Consider the following 18,562-nt stretch of genomic DNA (forward strand, 5'->3'; position numbering starts at 1 on the left):
TTTTTTCTTTTATTTTCTCTTTTAGTTTTCCCAATCTCTGGATCTTTCGTTCTTCTTCTTTTATTTTTTTTTATTTTTAAATTTTAGTTTTTTTTAAAAAAAAAAATAGATCTGCATATATCGAGTTGCTTTTGATTTAATTCAGCTACAGTGTGTATTTTCTTTTCGTGATTTTTGGTTATTGAAGCCCTAGGTTTGGATTTTTGTTTTCTAACTATAGGGTTTTTGAAACCCTAGCTTTGGAATATTGACTATTTCAGGGTTCTAGAAGGTTGATTTGGAGAAATTAGGGCTTATATATTCAGAATTGGCAATTACATGTATGGAGTCGGGGACTTCAGGGGATTTGGGTAGTGAATTGGATTCGAAACTGAGGGTTCGATGGAACGAAAAGAGCAAAGTTTATACCCGAAGAATCAACAAGAAAGCCCAAAAAACCAGTATCAATAACGATTCTGCCACTACCACCGCTGCCGAGAATCCCACAGCCTCAACCACTTCCACCACCGAGAATCCCGCTGCCACCGCCGAGGTTCCCTTCTCCACCGTTGCCGCTACCACCTTCTCCGCCGAGAACCCCAGCAAATCTACAGCATCTCCGGCCGTTATCGCAAGCAGTCATTCTGCGACAACCACTGACCATTCTAAGAGCAGTGACAATGTTGTGAAAGAATTTTCGGAAACCCCTTATCAAGGACGGACGTCTTCGCAAACCCTAGTGTCAAAAGATGCAGATTCTTTTCAGCAGCAGCAAGGACAATCACCGCATCAAGAACATACGCCCATACCCATACTGTCGGAAGATGGTTTAAGTCAGAATCGAGTGCAAGAAGGCAGTTTTAGTAAAGCAGCTGAGCTACAGAATCCTAAAGAAATATCGTCACTGCTCAGTGGAAACAAGTTTTACGACTTGAAAGAATCGTCACCACTGGGCAGTGCAAATGAACTGCTACAGAGAAGCGGGCATGGGGCAGAGAGTCCGAGAGAATCATCACCACATCCCAGCGCAAATAAGCTGCCAAGTGGTAGGAAAGCAACAATGGCACAGCTGCCCGGTGGGTATGAGCTGCAGAATGGTGGAGAAGCAAACCCTCTGCCCTCACCCCTACCCAGTGGGAATGAGCCAGTAACTGTGAACGGAAATGTGAAACCCCTGGTGATAACCAGGGATGATAAGGTTATATTAAATATATCAGAGGCGACACCAAGGAATGAGATTAGAGAGCTTAAGAAGAAGCTAGAGAGGGAGCTTGAGCGGGTTAGGATGTTATTTAAACAGCTCGAAGCCAAGGATGCTAATATTAACAGTAGTATTATCAGCAGTAATAATATTTTGACTGGCAGTGTTGATGCTAGTTTGGGTGGGTATATTCAACCTCAACCTCAGTATGTGAGAAATGAGGTGGCAGAGAAGAGAGCGCTCGCGAGAGTGAATTCAGAGGTGGGTTCGACAGGGCATCTAGCAACCAGGCCGATGGGGTTAGCTAGAGTGAATTCCGATGTGGGTGCTACACGGTATATGGAACCAAGGCCATATAGTAGGCAACTGAGTGTTGCAGTTGAAAACAATCCCAGTGTTGCTGAATTTGTGGAGAAAGAGAAAAGGACTCCCAAGGCTAATCAGTATTACNTGAGTGTTGCAGTTGAAAACAATCCCAGTGTTGCTGAATTTGTGGAGAAAGAGAAAAGGACTCCCAAGGCTAATCAGTATTACAGGAATTCGGAGTTTCTTCTGGGGAAGGATAGACTGCCTTCTGAAAGCAATAAGAGATTAAAGACAAATAGTAAGAGGAAATTTGCTGGACATGGATTTGGCTTTGGTTTTGGTTTCGAGATGGATAAGAACATGAATAGGGTGTTCAGGAGTTGCAGCAACTTGCTTCAGAGGTTGATGAAGCACAAGCATGGATGGGTTTTTAATGAGCCGGTGAATGCCAAGGCACTGGGATTGCGTGATTACCATGATATCATTAAGTATCCTATGGATTTGGGTACAATTAAGAATAGGCTGTCGCAAAATTGGTACAAGTCACCGAGGGAGTTTGCAGAGGATGTGAGACTTGTGTTTCGGAATGCAATGACATACAATCCGAAAGGGCAGGATGTCCATGTTATGGCTGAACAGTTATCGGAGATTTTTGAAGAGCGGTGGGCAGTTATAGAGACGGAGTATAATTACTATTGGAAGTACCAAATGTATCATGGTGCAGGGTTGCCCACTCCCACATCAAGAAAGGCTCCCCCTCAGCCTCATTTTGCTCCCCCTGCCTTTGCCTCTGCTCCAGTTGTTGCCTCTTTTCTTGCTGATGCTCCATCTGCCCCACGGATGATGACTTTAGATAGGTCGGAATCTGTGGCTACACCTATATCTCTTGATCCCAAAATTCAACGGACTCATGTTGGTCGGATGCCCGTTCCAAAGAAACCTAAAGCAAAGGATCCCCATAAGAGGGACATGACTTACGAGGAGAAGCAAAGACTTAGCAAAAATCTTCAGAGCATACCTTCTGAGAAGCTTGATGCAATTATTCAAATCATTAAGAAGAGGAACACTGCACTTTCTCAAAATGATAATGAGATTGAGGTGGACATTGACACCGTTGATACAGAAACCTTATGGGAGCTTGATCGGTTTGTGACTAATTTCAAGAAGAGCTTGAGCAAGTACAAAAGAAAAACGGAACTTGCTCTTCAAGCTAGAGCAGGAGATAATTTGACTGTTCCAGTGATGGTAAGAGTTTGATTTATATTTTCTGTGGTCGGTTTTGAAATTCAAAGTCAATGCACTTACAATGATTGTCTTTTCATTATATTGCAGAGTACAACCGCTGCGTTGGCAGAGGTTCCNCTGACACGAATTTCTCGATTTTTTTGAAGCAGTTGGAAAGAGTGCTGCTCCTCCTCCTGTTCAAGGTGAAAAGCTGGGGTATAATGCGAGTAGGTCCAGTAGTTCAAGCAGTTCTAGCAGTGATTCTGGATCATCTTCGAGCGGTAAATGATTTTCCTCTCTTTCATATATTAAAGAAAGCAACAAAAATGAGAATAATAAGCTTTATTAGAGCATAGTTTGAAAAAAGATTACATAAAAAATTTAGAAATTAGTCTAGATTCTTGAAAACCCTAAACTGGGAAAAAAATGGTAAACAAAGAGAACTCAAAAAGCTCAGCGTTTGCTGCCTCCATCTCTGACTAAATCTCTTTGATCTCAATTTCAAAATCAATCAGGTATATGTGTATGCATAACAAGATACATAAACAGAAATAGACGACTTACTGTGAAAAGAGAGAATTTACTAAAACCCCATTTTCATCTAATTAGTTTCTGATCACCACCAAATCCACATAGGTGAATGTGTCTGTGTGTGTATAAGTGAATTTGTCTTCAGCCTAGTGGATGCAGATTCTGGGGGTGGGAGGCACCGGAGAGAACGAAGATGATTGATAAAATTCCATAAAATAGAAAATCATATGTTTGCGTGAGGGAATTCCGGATCTTGAAGGAGGGTCCCGAAGGGAAAAGAAGAAATCGGTGAATGACTGAATGAAGAGAGAATTGTGGGCAGAGACTTGCCGAGAGAAAGAAATGTGGCCTGTACTTTTGGCATAGAAGGGATGGAAAGGATCGTGGTGGGCCCAGATAGAAAAAAGTCATCATCGAGTGCAGAACACGTATTAAATAAGGGAGGTCAAGAAAAATATAAAAGACATAATGATGTATGCAAAACTACTTGACCACGTGAACAGTAACATTTTAATGGCTCTTTTTTTATTTGTCTAGGAATGCAACCCATTATATTCAGTTTGTGCAGATGATTGTATGTTGCACGTTTGGGTAGGCTCATAAGTTTGCAGGCGCTTTTTCTCTCTCTCCCTATAAATAAGCTTAGCCCCTGTTTGATTATGCTAAAAATCAGATTTTTAATAGATTTTGATAAAGTTGATGAAATGTGTGTTTGAAAAGTTAATAAAAGTTGTGGGTTCCATAAATGTGCGGTAGAAGATGAGTTTGGAGAAAATGAGTTTTAAAAAATTCGGCCCCACGGCTTATAAGCCGGCCTAACATGCTATGTTGATATTTTTGCCATGATCGTGTCGCTGTTATTCCTCTGACTGATTCACTCTATTATTTAACTTTCTTGCAGATTCCGATAGTGATAGTTCCTCTGCAGATGGGTCAGATGAAGGGCATTGATCTAGTTTGTGAATGGATATGCTTAAGGTAAAGAAAAAGGTGTTCGCGTTATCATTAGATTTTTTCTTCTTTGGTGTTCGCGTTATCATTAGATTTTTTCTTCTTCTATCATGCAATTTGTTAAGTTCACCAGCTTCATACAGTGTCTTTTTTTGGTTGTGTTCCATAGCTTCTTTTCTCCTCTTTTTTGAAATATTGTCAGCAGTGGTGATAGAATTATGTGAAATGCCTGATATTTCGTGCTTTTTAATCCTGCTCCTTTACCAAACAACCTAGTGGCGTCATTAAAGAATGTTTCATTTTCACAGGTGTGTCAATAGGTGAAAACTGACATGCCATTGTGTTTCAATTGAATCTGATTCATCTGATTCTCTTCCTATCCTTTTATGTTTTCTAATTTTTGAGAAACGGTTTTAGTTTTACCTGTAAGTTTATCTGATTGATGCTCAAGCGGATATACCTTTTTTGTGTTCAAGTTCATAAGAAAGAGGTTTCGGTTCAAGGGTTCGAGAAGTGTTTCCGTTCTCCTGCAAACAAGCAAGTCGTGTGGGAAAAAAAAAATACATAATCTAAATTAATACGTTCTTTAAGTATGGGGGGAGGGGGAAATGCTGTCTTTCATTTTGTCTCCCTTGTGTTTGATTATTAAACTGAGCGGGTTTTTTAGTCCTGTCATAGTTTGTTCTGCATATTTAAATTGATTTTTTTTTTGTGGGATGCTCTCCAAAACATCTATTAATAACTTAATGGTACAACTTGTGTGTGTGAAAAAACACTGCTACACTCAACTTATGGAGTGTGTCATTTTTGTCTTTGAACCTTTAGGTATCATATTAGTGACATTTTTTTCTTTCTTATTTCACTTTAGGCTCTCGTTCACTTCGTTTTGTTGAATTAATACAAAAGTTGACATGGCTAATAGAAAATATGATGTGGCATGGAAAATCTATCCGTACATTGTTTTATGGTCCAGTTGGGCATAAACGCATCTTGGTGGACTTATTATGCTTTTGAAATATGTTATCTAGATATCGATAAAAAAATGAAAATGAAACTTCATAAAATAAAAATAGATTTTGCCTTGTTAGACTATAAGATTGTCTATGCTCACCATAATATTGTAAGCCATGGCAGTGTTGACAAGAATGGAAGCCCCTGTATTAATTTTGAACTTTGGTGACCAAAGTGACGCAATAATTTGGGTGACTAACCGTGTTTTTAACCCACAATCTGATATTATCTACACTGGATTTGAATTTAGCTTGGGGGTATGCTTTGTTTCATTTGATGAGATCAAGTCGAAAGCTGTACAGCTTTTTTTAACGATAATGATGGCACAGAAAGATTGAGCGTAAAATAAGTATTTAAAATAGCACGATATTCTGATGTCTTGCTTATGTTAATGTTGCAGGACCAGGGAAATCATTTTTATTTTATGCCTACGCAAATGATGGTTTCCAGACCCTTCAGAGGCAGCAAGCCCTCATTCGTAGAGTTAATTGTAGGCATTATATTCAAGGCGGTTTCTTGTGGGTATTTTTGATTGGTTATATGAAGGAATGTGGCAATTGTAAATTGCCTTGATCTGTACCGATTCTATTTATAGAAGGCTTGTGGTAGGATTTTCGTGACAACATTTGACAGTGACTGAAGAACTGAGGTCAGTAGAAAAGCGCGGTCTTGAATATGAAGAACAATGTAAGTATTTGTAGGAGTAGCTGAGTCGTAATTGCTGTTTTCTATTTTTTCCCCCCCTTAAAAGTATTGGTGCTCATTGTATAATTGAATCTGATGTTACGAGGGAATAGAGTAGTCTGTACAGAGCTTTTGACCTGCAAGTTTAATGTTTGATTTTCATGTATCGAGAGTTAAAATTTGGTTAGAGAGACTGTTGATTTGACGAAGGCATTGTAAAAGGAGTTGTTCTTTTGAAGACGTGCCCCAGTGCTAATTAGTACAATGCCTAGGCGTGCGTGTTTAGTAGCTATGGTACCAGTTGGAAGGTTCCAGTCATTTTGTATGGTATTGTTTGCTTTGGGTTTCATTCTTAGGATTGTACAATAATGAATAACCTCAGTTATTGCCCACGCTGTTATTTGGGATTACTCTTATTCCGTTTCATGATGTGCACCTATTTGGTAAAATTTTATTGTTTAAACCCTGTTGGCAATTCTATTTATACAATAAAACATTCTATATATAAATTCAAAATTTTTCCATATTTTTTAAGCAAACAATCACCTAAAAACTACCATTTTAAACATTATTTTTCCTAAATAATTGTTATCAAACAGAGGTTAAATTTTAATGAATTTGAATTTCTCTATTACACATAAAAATCTCCTTAAAAATGGTAAAACTTCAAGAAAGTCAGTTTTTAACTCGCAATTCATCCAAATTTTATGAAACTCCTTTATTCATCAAATTTTTATAAAAACTTGTGCGTAAAATATTACCGAAAAAATACTCACTCACCCCATAGTGTGAGGCCTGCAAGACCCTGTGAAAGCACCCAAGTGGGGCTCTTATTGAATATACATTCAAGTTCAAAAAAATTTATTAAAATCTCAGTTAAACGAACCCCCATAAATGTTTTCAAACATTGTTGCTGTCACAATCCCACATAGTTGTGGAAAAGAGAAGTGAAGTGTACCAGGTTCAAAGTGAACGATATTATAGTTTTACCTTCCACTTTCTTTTCATTCTTGAGCTCTGCATCAATTTGGTATGATTTAAAAATAATAATAATAATAAATAAATAAATGGAGGGGGAGAAAAAAATACAGCTTTGCTTTTGTCCAACTCTGAGTAGGCTTTCTTAATAATATTCTGTATTAAAAATTACCTAACATAGTACGAGTTCTGTATTATTGTTTGCCCAAAATAAAAATAACTATAGGTAACAATCTCAATTCGATAAGAAACAGGTATGCATTCTTTAGTAAAAACAGTAGTGTTTCATCCTTTTCTTGAATTGTTACCGCCCTTAAAAATAAAAAGGATCTGCTCATTTTAAGATCAAATTTGAACCAAGAGCCCAATGAATCGGTCACAAGCAGAAAGATAGGAAGACACAGCCGCAAGCTTTTATATATGTCACTCACAAATCGACAAAAATATGATGCATCTAAAACTAACTTGATAAAATGGTTTAATTTGACTCAAAGATGTAAATGCACTCTCTCCTGTACAAATTTGTAAACCAGAATAGCAACAAAGTTAAAAACACAGAAGAAACATCCATGAAAATGCCTTAAGCAGTAGCATAATGGTGTATTTAGTATTCACCGGGGTAGCATTATTACTCAACTGAGATAAATTTGTACTACTGAAGCTTCACAAATTGGGAGTGTGGACAAAATTTATTTACTCTCTTAACTCCAAACTAAAGTTCCATCTGAAAAGCAAATACCTGATACAAAGCAGAAACTAGGTCGCACAACTAGAAAAGCTAATGCTAGCACCATCAGTTAAAAACACAGAAGAAACATCCATGAAAATGCCTTAAAGCAGTAGCATAATGGTGTATTTAGTATTCACCGGGGTAGCATTATTACTCAATTGAGATAAATTTGTACTACTGAAGCTTCACAAATTGGGAGTGTGGACAAAATTTATTTACTCTCTTAACTCCGAACTAAAGTTCCATCTGAAAAGCAAATACCTGATACAAAGCAGAAACTAGGTCGCACAACTAGAAAAGCTAATGCTAGCACCATAGCTCGGAAATAAAAACAATATGGCCAATGACAGCACCTATGATATAGGCATAATTACAAACATATATAGTCGCAAGCGAGCATAAACTGCAAAATAGAAGATATAAAGAAAAATTGACAAACAAAACAATAGCCTAGTTAAGTCAAGTCAACTGGGCAATGTAAAGAAAAAGGATATCCCAAGGAAGCAAGCACCGGTAAGGAGAATGAACGAGATGAACTGAAATTCCTTAATGGGATGAGTGAATATATTGTTACTTTCAAACACATTGAAGGATATTCATATTCTACAAGTAAATAATAATAACAAGAGACGTCACCACCAGTTGCAGTATTTTGGAGGTTTAGTAGGATATAAAACAACCTGAATGAAACAGTTTCACGATAAGATCAAAAAGATGTACAAGTGAAAGGGCCAAAAGTAATCAGTAATTGCAAACCAAAAGAACAACACGGTCCAGTTTATTCACAGATAGCCCCATGCAAATCAATGTAATCAATATATTTAACTCAACAATACATGCCCACAAACATGGTAATCAGAAGAGTTGGGAATGTCGCTGCTCTCGGCCGATAGTAAAAACAAGTGATATAATTATGGTGTTTCTCAATAACCAATCTCATTCCAGTTGGTATAAAATCAATTCTACTAGGCAATAATTAGACCTTCTGGCCTACAGAATAAATGAATTTGCGTACTTCTAATAAAACTTTATATACATCCATCGGAGTAACTGGAATGAGATATCAAATAAGATAGCTCATATGGAATTGACCTATTATCAGAGGGCTGCAAGAAAATCTAGGAAGGGAATTGTTCTCTAGATTCTTGGAGAAAACTCTGGACTTGCAAACTGCTATGCTCCTCTCAAGAGTCATTGATCAAAAAAATTGAAAAGCTCATTTGTTAGGGCACGTGCAAGACGTTGAAGATGAACAAGGCAATGATGCTGATGAATCATCAGTGAGATTCTCACGAAGGACTGGCTTCCAAAAACATATATAGCGCTCTTTGGGAGATGAGAAATTACAAAACATTAATATTTCATTGTTCATTTGAAACAACTACAGACATATAAGAATCATCTATTTGATGAAGTAATTGGATATGAAGACACTTTTTGTCAATGGAGGTATGTGATGTATCATCAATAAATTTTCCAGCCCACAAGACAAATTATCATAGATTGAGCACACATGTTTAGTTCATGGTGCAAATGTGTCATCAAATCCAATTGTGCCAGTAACATATTACAAGTGTTGATTTACCAGTAGGCTGTTCTAAAAGACTGTCTCTCTACCTGTAAATTGCTAGGACTTCAAAACAGTTGGGGACTAACCATAAAAAGTTTTACATCTTTTTCTTTCTTAATCTTTCCATTTAATTTTTAAAATGCTGCACTCACCCAAGACACGCTCCAATAGAAAAACCTGACAAGGATGCTGGCTCTACAACACCCAAGGCAACGGTTCTTGACAGAACCTAAAATATATAAAGAAACAATGAAACATAATGCACAGACAAAATTATAACACCACTCTATAAAGCAAATTTTTAGACTTGCATCAACAAGGAGAAAAAAATAATAAACCCAAACGAATGGTGCAAGCATCAGAAGCAACTAAAAAGATACATAAAAATTTAAAGCATACCACTGTCAAAGCCAGTAGCTATGATACTACCTTCATACATAAAAACTAGGAAAATGTTGGTTTTCTCATAAAAGGAAAATAAATAATTCAGTAGTACTTTTCTCTTTCTTTAGCTTTTTTTGGTAGATAATCTAACACACTTTTAACTACCAGAAATTAGAGAGGATGACATCCCAAGGCACATATCAAGTGAAGAGGCCAAAGTACACAGCAAATCAAAACCATCAGGCCAGAGTTCACATTCTCTTGCACGAGATCACCACAAGCACTCAAGGCAACTGCACCAACAAGTTGTTACAAACCTTAATCAAACATTCATTCACAACTCAATACATCATGACACATCCAACAGACAAAACAGACTGAATAAAAAGAACATAATATGAGAAGCTGCCAAAATTTCACCAATAACAAGAATTAGAGTTCATAAAATTATTTTAGAAGGCAAGCTACCAAATGTCAAAAAGCATATGATAAAGATAAAGAACCAGACCAAAAAAATAGCAGAATTACTTGATCAATTAATCTTCAGTGGTACAGAAAATGATTTAAACAACTTAAAAGTTTTTCAAAAAATGATCAATATTTCATCAATTCCCAAGCTCTAATTAGTAATGCCTAAGTTTCTACACAGCAGCTCCCAGACAAGGATGGATGTGGGTTACTGTAAGTTGAGCACATCTATTACATGAATTCTTCAAAAAGATTCCTAGTGTAGCTTCTACTAGCTGAATTGAACATTGTGTATTAAGAAGAGGGCAAGGCTTGGCTTAAGGCATATGACATAAGCAACCAGGTACATCAGCAGCCAGTTGGATAAGATGAGAAGTAAGCAAAAGTTCCACACTACTACTCATGTGGGAAAAGAAATTTGTAGGACATCCTCTAAAAAGGAAGATTGAGGGTTGGGGAGGTGATCGTATGGAGCAAATGCTTACACTCTTCACCCACTCCCATCTATCACGACCTCTCATCTCAATCCCATGATAATACCCAGCCTCTACTCGAATTATGGCGGTCAAATAGGAAGCCAATAGCCGCTTTATGAGTAGGGAGGCTGTTTATGTGGTGCTTTAGAAGCCAAACATAAACAGTAGGGATGTTTCCTGCATATCCAAAGAAACTTGCATTCGCAAGAGCTGTGCAATCCTTGTAGAACGGGCTAAAACACAAATAGGGAAATTAAAATTAATATAGCCCATGCAGGTTGCAATATATTTGATTTCTTAGACATTTCAGAAGCGGTAGCACAGGATCAAAATGAAACAACAAAAATTTATCATCGCAGCCGACCCAAGTTTACCAAAGAGTTGGCTTCATATGTCATTGTTTATTTTAAGGTTGAAAAGATTTCAGAAAAGATTACACAATTAAATACAATGTGATAAATGGGTACTCAACTCTTAAAAACATATGCATATATAATGAGCTAAATATAACATTATTTTCTGCATATTGTTTACATAAGCACATCTTTAGTCTCTAGAAGTACAGCTATGTAGGTATGTGTTTGTGTGCATGTATGCACGTTATTTGTTTCTAGAAGTACAGTAATGAAGGTAAGGGGTTTGTGTGTGAATGTGCACACGTGTACATGTCTGGATATGTGTGAGTAGAGAAATACTAATACATTTCACATGTATATGTCCATACCCATACCTACCAAACCTGCATGGGCAATGCACCACACATCCACAGGCCTTCCTAAACAAAGAAATGACAACTTCAGCAAGATATTTAACATCAAAGGCACCTTATTCACAACCAATTGCATTAAATACTGGATAACATTCCAAAACAATTCGCTAACATTCAAATGAAGCATCAAAGATTCAAAGTTATAAATATTAGGAGGCAATCAAACAAGTCAAATATGTGTAAGAGTGTACACAAGGACAATCAACCCATCCACGCAGAAAATAACAAAAGCACGTGATGTAGAATCTGAATTTTAAAACTTGATATCGTAAGGAAAAGTTTTCCAGTGATGAAGTTTAACCATAAAAAAACCCTGCCATAAATTTAGAACTTAAACAGCTCAAACAATAGTAACTACTAAAGATAGGCATATGCATATGTAGTATTCTATTACTCCAAATAAGCAGTCGACAAACTAAAGAGAAAATCACATCACGGGCCGAAGCACGAGAAAGATACACTCATGGCCACATATTTTTCATTTTAGTACCAAATGAAATGATTAGAAACTATTTAAGGCACAAACATTTTATTAAAAAAGAAAAAAAAAAAAGGGAGAGAATTTAAGAACTGCTACAAAGGGGCCTGCATATAGCATGTGCATTCATCATTTCTCTCTCACTTGGGCACATCATTGTTTATGAGACTCAATGAAATTAAATTAACAGATCATGCATTTAGCATGTCAAAGTTCTCCACTGCAACTTAATGCCACAACAAAAGAAACTTAAGGTCCAAAGCTCTCCTATCCACTTCCAGCTTTGGTTAGATCACACAAAATAATACTTAACCTGCCAATTCCAGTACTTAGTCCCATCTAAACATGTCTAACTCGTCAAATCTACCATCATTTCCTAATTTTACCAATATAAGAAAACTATTCAATGTTACTAAAAGGGAAAACAACTAAAATCCTAAACGAAGCAAAATCCTCATAAGAGAAGGGGGGGGGGGGGGGGGGGGGGGGGGGGGGGGGGAGGTCAAAGTAGAGTGGGAATCCAATTCCCACTCTACTTTGATGTTTTTTTTTTCTTTTTTTTTTTTTTTTTGGTGGGGATTTTCTCCTATCCACTTCCAGCTTTGGTTAGATCACACAAAATAATACTTAACCTGCCAATTCCAGTACTTAGTCCCATCTAAACATGTCTAACTCGTCAAATCTACCATCATTTCCTAATTTTACCAATATAAGAAAACTATTCAATGTTACTAAAAGGGAAAACAACTAAAATCCTAAACGAAGCAAAATCCTCATAAGAGAAGGGGGGGGGGGGTTATAATATGACAATAACTAGCTTCTATTCTAATTATACTATGATAATAACTAAATTCTATTAACACAAGGCAACAACAAATCATATAATAACAATATTATTGACAACTCCAGATTACATTGTGTACATCATATACATACATGAATCTTGTATTCCAAGCACACAACAAGAAGCTTTCAACTCAAAATTGCAAATTAAATTTCCATATGAAACCACACAAAACGATCTAATTATCACAAGAAGGCATAACACAAAGTTGTAACCAAGAAAACCATGTTGTTGTATGATAAAAGCCAGAGGCACAAAACAGCCGCACATCAATAAAATCATAAAAGGACTGAAAATGCTAATTTCAATTACAACCTATAGCCATGAAAGTCCAAGAGTAGAATGCACATCATGCAGAACCACAAGTCATGTCCACAAAAAAACAACAGAAGAATATGGAAATAAAACATTAAGTTAATCAAGCACGGAGCATAACCTACCACAACAATGATATGAATGGTAAGTTAAGAGGTATTGAAACTACCTTAGTAGTAAGGGTGCATCCCCTGGTACATTTCCCCAGGCGGGACTCTAGGTGCTGACGATGTTCCTGAAGGTTGATTATGCTGGCTTTGATACCCACCAGATGACAAACTGTACTGTGCACTCCGTTGATAATTTCCTGAACCTGTTCCAGCTGAGCTTGGTGGCAAACCAAACAAGGATGGCCCACGACCTACACCACTCAATCTGCTGCCAACATCACTCAGTCCGCCTCCGACTCCACCTGGTCCACCACCCAGTCCACCTCCAACTCCACCCAATCCACCACCAGAACCACCTAATCCAGCTCTAACCCCACCATATCCATCACCAGCACCACGCAATCCACCAGCACCGCCTAACCCACTACTGGAAATTCCCAGTCTATTATATCCAGTTGCACCAGGCCCAACAGAATTTGTCCCACCAGCATAAGGCCCAACAAGTGCAGATCCAAACCCACCACCAGCCCCCAAATGCAACCCTGCAGCCTGGCTTCCAACTGCTGGGGTCGCCTGACCACCTACACCACCACCAGCACCCAAAGGCCCCGAAAACCCAGTATACTGCCTACCAATCCCACCATACTGTCCACCCGAGATTGTCCCCCCTATCCCATCTGCATTACCCACCTGCTGAGCTCCAACAGGTCCGGCAGCCCCCATCATGGGAGGCTTCCCTCTTTTCCCATCAATCGCCAGCTTACAATTTAGCTGATGCCCGTCAATATTTTTCATCGGATCCACAAGTGAAGCTCTCGCAGCCTCGGCTGTCTTATAAACAAACAGAGCAAACCCCTTGGACTTCCCCGTTGCCTTATCAAAGCCCAAAGGCCCCTCCTCTATCTCCCCATACATGGAAAAGTGCTGCAACAGCCTCTCAGCAGGCATATCATAAGGCACATTAGCCACATAAATCTTCCTTGCCGACACATCCACATGATTATTTCCTTCCCCAACACTACCCACCCCAGGCCCACTTCCCCCAGACATACCAGCCGCTGCAAGCTGGGTAACCGTCATCCTACCATCAATTTTCTTACTCGGCTCCTTCAAAGCCAACACAGCACCATCAACATGCTTAAAAGTAATAAACCCATAACCCTTTGACTTACCCGTAGCCTTGTCGAGAATAACCACCGCCTCAGCTAACTCGCCATAGCTCGAGAACACAGCACGGAGTCCATCTGTAGTGGTCTCCCATCCGAGTCCACGGATAAATAGCTTCCGCAGGGTCACGTCCCGGTCAGCTATGGACCTGACGGCGTCAAGTACATCAGGATGACGGAGAACGGCGTTTTGAACAATTTCCAACAACTGTTCATGAGAAAAGGGCTCGGCAATTTTGCGGGCATCTTCGAGGTTGAGTTTGTAAGGGATGAAGGCATCTGTGTCGACAATTATGACGCCGTTATCGTCAATCTTGCGCTTCTTGATCGGATCCATTGGAAGCGAAAGCCCTAGATTAGAAATCCTGTGAGCATCACCGAAGGGAATTAATTGTTATAAATATATCGACAATGTAAACAATTATCTTTTTCATTTTAATTATAAATATATTTAAAATTACCATTTTAACCTCAACTCGATCAAAACTATTTTTTGAAAATATTGTTAATAACTTTATTATAAAAAATAAAATAAATAAGAATGAAAATCTAGAGCCATGAGGTCAATCACCTGCTTCCGATGCCTATCCAAGTGTTCGAAGTAACAAAATCTTCGATATTCGCGGTAATTTAATATTCCATGCCCGCTCGACGGGTATAATCTGCAATGCTTTCCTCATCCCTGTAAGCTATTCTCTCTATCTGTTGTATGTTCGCTGTTTTTTTTTTCTGAAATAATGATTCGAGCTGATTTAAATCTGTAATTTGTGGTAAATATGTGATAATATGTTGATGAAAATGTTATCTATGAGCTCCGCCTTGGGGATCTGGGAATTGTGGCGTGGATTTTGGAGTCCGAAATCTAAAATTTGAATTCTCTTGTCCAATTGTATATTTGTATGATACTTAAGCTTTCATGAAATGCGAATTTTCACTGGCATTGATGATTGTTTGCAGTTTATGCAAGTATGAATTATTTTCTGCTCTTCAATTTGTTCCTCAGCTGTAAATTTATGCTCATAATATTTTAGGACTTTCAAATATTAGGTTTATTGCAGTTTCAGATTTTTGTTGGTAAGAAATGATTTAAATATATCACTAAAATAAATAAGGAAGTAGACAATGGATGAATGGGTTTTGTTGACAATAACAATGATGGTGCACAATGGCTTTCTTGCCAGGAAACTTTCGGCTTCTCAACTTCCTATCAATTCTATACGTCGAACTCTTCTGTCGTCTCATTCTCATCATGTAATTGAATGTGCACGTATTAAACCAAGCAAAACATATAAAATCCTAGGTTCATCTCTTTTGAAGAGCGTATCTCCATTCATTGGCCTTGGCCTTGCTAGTTCCTCAAAGGGACCATACTCCTGCAAAGCAATGTATACAGGTACATACCAGGGGGAGACGCCTGAAGTAGAGGAATCTTGGAAAGAGCAAGTTATGTCTGATTTGCCCATGGAGCAAGTTTTAAGTGAAGTTATTCGAGCAGAAAATAATGGTAATTCAGTAGAAATTTCTGACTACGAGGATGATAAGGAAATCCAGAGAAGAAGGAAAATCGGTCTAGCAAACAAAGGAAAAGTGCCATGGAACAAAGGAAGGAAACACAGCGAAGGTAGCTCTTTCTGCAGTCTACTCTTATCGCAAGAATCTTGCTTTAGTAATTAAATGCACTATTTCTACATATGCAGGAACTCGTGAGAGAATCAAACAGAGAACAAAAGAAGCCTTGAAAGACCCCAAGGTGAAGTCATGTAAGAATCAGATAATTTGAATAAATATATAATAGATTTTTACTTCATGGATTAGAACTCGTAATTCTCTCTATTGCCGTGGAAAATTATTCTCTGTCAAGGAGAATAATTTATTGGATTTGTTGCAGTAACTTTTTTATTCTTACAGACCAATTTGGAAACTTAAAAGAAGCCACTTCCTTTTTTGCTGCTAAGCTTAGTTACATGATTGAATTGCACTCACCGTTGTTATCTTCTTGTCGCTTTCTAATTCTACAGGTTAGAAAGAAGATGTCCGAATATCCTCGTTCTCTCAGGTATTCTTCGTTTCTACTATACCACTGTTGATCGTGAATGAAACCAACCTCTCACAATAATATTAGTATTCTCCTTTTGATTCAACATGGTATTCTGATTCCATGAAGTCTAAAGCTAATAAGTGTTCTGGATTAGGTCACTGTAGTAGGACAAAAGCTCCTAGCTACAGTATATGTTTAGAGACTTTTGAACAGCCGCAACTTACCAAAAATTGAGAAATATTTAATTCTGCCCCATACACACTACTGTATATAATCTCATGCCAAATTGAAATATGGTTGTGAAGAGGTTTCTACAATTGTTTCATTGTGGTGGTATGAGCATGGCATATCCCTAGAAAGTAGAAATACATGCAGTTGTGACTGAATGGCGAAATATGTCAAATTGGATACTGCATACTTGAGGGCTTTTGTTTGTACTAGTTTCTTGAAATTCTTAATTAAAAGATCGATAATAGTGCGAAGATTGATCTTGATGGAAGAGAGGCTGTAATCGCTTGTGCCTCATGGTTGGCACCATCACATCATTGTTCACAGGCATGATTCTTTTATATGCATATATTATAGGTCTTGCAGAATTTATATTCCATGAAACATGTAATGCCTGGCTGTCCTTTTTTTCTTCTCATAAAAGATAATCGAAGTATTTTACGTTGATACATCTTACCTAAATGGTTTATATTCTAGTATTTTGTTAATTTCCCATGATTTGGAGCCGATTCCGAACCCAAAGGTCTTTTCTTTGATGTGAGAAGGCATAAAACTATTGAAATGACTTAGTGGCTCACCCAACAGAGCCAACATTAAGCATCAAAATCAACTTTTAAGGTTAATGGTTGCATTAAAACTAGGAGTCCTTTTTGCAGCTATCAAACCAAAGCAAGAATACGCTCATCACTGAGAAAGCTATGGGGGAAACGGTTACAATGGAAAAGGTCGAGGGAAAATTTGTTGCAGGCATGGGCTGAAAGTATTGCAAATGCTGCTAAGATTGGTGGGATTGAACAACAAGAACTAGATTGGGATAGCTATCACAAGATTAAAAGAGAGATTGCCCTTAAACAGCTTCAGCAGGCTACAGAAAAAGCAAAGGCAAAAGAAATGGCACGCATTCAAGCAGAGAGAGCATCACAAGCAAAAGCAGAAAAGACGGCAAAGCTTACTCAGAAGAAAAAAGAGCGGGAAGAGAATGCAAAACATAGAGCAGAACTGAATAAGAAAAGAAACAAAAAATCGAAGGAAGAAAAAGAACAGTTGGCTGTTTCTCATGAGCTGAAACTCAGGGAGAGACTAATCAAGGTAAAACCCAACGAAAGTTTAATGCGAAACTGTGATACTATTGAAGTAAATTATCTATATCATTATTAATGTTCTTGTTTCATTTTTGTATGGATTCAAATATTATTTTGGTTGTGTGGGGACAAGAAGACAAAATGGCTAAAAAAGATACCTTTAGTAAGTTCATATCATCAGGTTCAGATGACACTTAAAACAATGGGAACGGTCTAATATTTGTATATGATGATAAGCTGCTTTCTTGTTTGACATAAAAACATTTAGTAATGCTTACTCATTTGGGAGACAGTAGATAACACTGAAATAAGTTTTTTTNGCTGCTTTCTTGTTTGACATAAAAACATTTAGTAATGCTTACTCATTTGGGAGACAGTAGATAACACTGAAATAAGTTTTTTTTGCAGTTTGTTTATAGATGTAATTTTGTTTTTCCTGGACTTCCAGTTAACGAGGCTTTGTTGTTAGTGTCATAAGAATCATACAGTACGGAATTGCCTAAATTCGCATCTCAACAGTGTAGACCATTTTCTATCCTGTGTATTTTGTTTTGTTAGCCCAATTTCTAGTGTCATTGTGATGATATTTTGTAAACAGATCCACAGAAAGAAATCTGCAGTTAGCCGAGTAAGCAGTCAACAGAAACGACCTTGGGAGAAATTTGACATAGCCGTCATGAAAAAAGAACAATTGCAGAAGGAAATTTCACTGGCAGATCAGATTCGTTTTGCTAAGAGTAGAAGAGCTGAATATGCAACCCAAGAAGCTTTGGATACTTAGTTCTCGAAGTGAGTTCGATAAGGGTACATCAAAATCAAGAGCCAATGCAGCTGCAAATGGAACATTTGATTAATTTGACACGTGCTAGATTGTTTCTTAAAACGAACATCGTCACTCATACAGCAAGATCATTGGATCGAGTAGTTCAAATTTGCTTGTAAAAAACGTACTGATGCTAAATTTTTGAGTTTGTTCTGTTTCTTGAACTAGCTTATTTGTTCATGGCCCTAAAACAGGCCGTGGCTTATATTTTGATTT

At 37.7% G+C, this 18,562-nt stretch overlaps 3 protein-coding genes across 13 annotated transcripts; 2 read left to right on the forward strand and 1 right to left on the reverse strand.

Annotated features, from left to right (window-relative positions):
- Positions 1-47: 47 nt before the first annotated feature.
- On the forward strand, positions 48-6,310 carry LOC111370164 (transcription factor GTE4-like). The gene is made up of 5 exons (XM_022991860.1): positions 48-1,586; positions 1,671-2,731; positions 2,853-2,991; positions 4,143-4,219; positions 5,604-6,310. The coding sequence occupies exons 1-4, from the start codon at positions 323-325 to the stop codon at positions 4,190-4,192; spliced, it is 2,514 nt and encodes an 837-aa protein (XP_022847628.1). The 5' UTR covers positions 48-322; the 3' UTR covers positions 4,193-4,219; positions 5,604-6,310.
- Positions 6,311-7,705: 1,395 nt separating this feature from the next.
- Positions 7,706-14,577, reverse strand: LOC111370821 (UBP1-associated protein 2C-like). 8 transcript variants are annotated; one of them, XM_022992701.1, is made up of 3 exons: positions 13,069-14,577; positions 11,228-11,268; positions 9,499-9,842 (listed from the first exon to the last, which is right to left on the reverse strand). In XM_022992701.1, exon 1 carries the CDS (start codon positions 14,510-14,512, stop codon positions 13,070-13,072), a length of 1,443 nt encoding a protein of 480 aa, XP_022848469.1. In that variant the 5' UTR covers positions 14,513-14,577; the 3' UTR covers positions 9,499-9,842; positions 11,228-11,268; position 13,069. The 8 variants fall into 8 exon arrangements, with proteins under 8 accessions (XP_022848474.1, XP_022848470.1, XP_022848472.1 ...); XM_022992700.1 differs by having other exon boundaries at positions 11,224-11,268; XM_022992706.1 differs by lacking the exons at positions 9,499-9,842; positions 11,228-11,268 and adding an exon at positions 7,706-7,856.
- Positions 14,578-14,706: 129 nt separating this feature from the next.
- Positions 14,707-18,513, forward strand: LOC111370822 (trichohyalin-like). 4 transcript variants are annotated; one of them, XM_022992709.1, is made up of 6 exons: positions 14,707-14,800; positions 15,357-15,796; positions 15,873-15,925; positions 16,194-16,231; positions 17,098-17,530; positions 18,122-18,513. In XM_022992709.1, exons 2-6 carry the CDS (start codon positions 15,559-15,561, stop codon positions 18,302-18,304), a joined length of 945 nt encoding a protein of 314 aa, XP_022848477.1. In that variant the 5' UTR covers positions 14,707-14,800; positions 15,357-15,558; the 3' UTR covers positions 18,305-18,513. The 4 variants fall into 4 exon arrangements, with proteins under 4 accessions (XP_022848477.1, XP_022848475.1, XP_022848476.1 ...); XM_022992708.1 differs by having other exon boundaries at positions 14,710-14,859; XM_022992710.1 differs by having other exon boundaries at positions 14,712-14,859; positions 15,476-15,796.
- Positions 18,514-18,562: the final 49 nt, after the last annotated feature.

The sequence above is a fragment of the Olea europaea genome, chromosome 21 (genome assembly GCF_002742605.1).
Source record: "Olea europaea var. sylvestris chromosome 21, O_europaea_v1, whole genome shotgun sequence".
NCBI classification, from domain to species: domain Eukaryota; kingdom Viridiplantae; phylum Streptophyta; class Magnoliopsida; order Lamiales; family Oleaceae; genus Olea; species Olea europaea.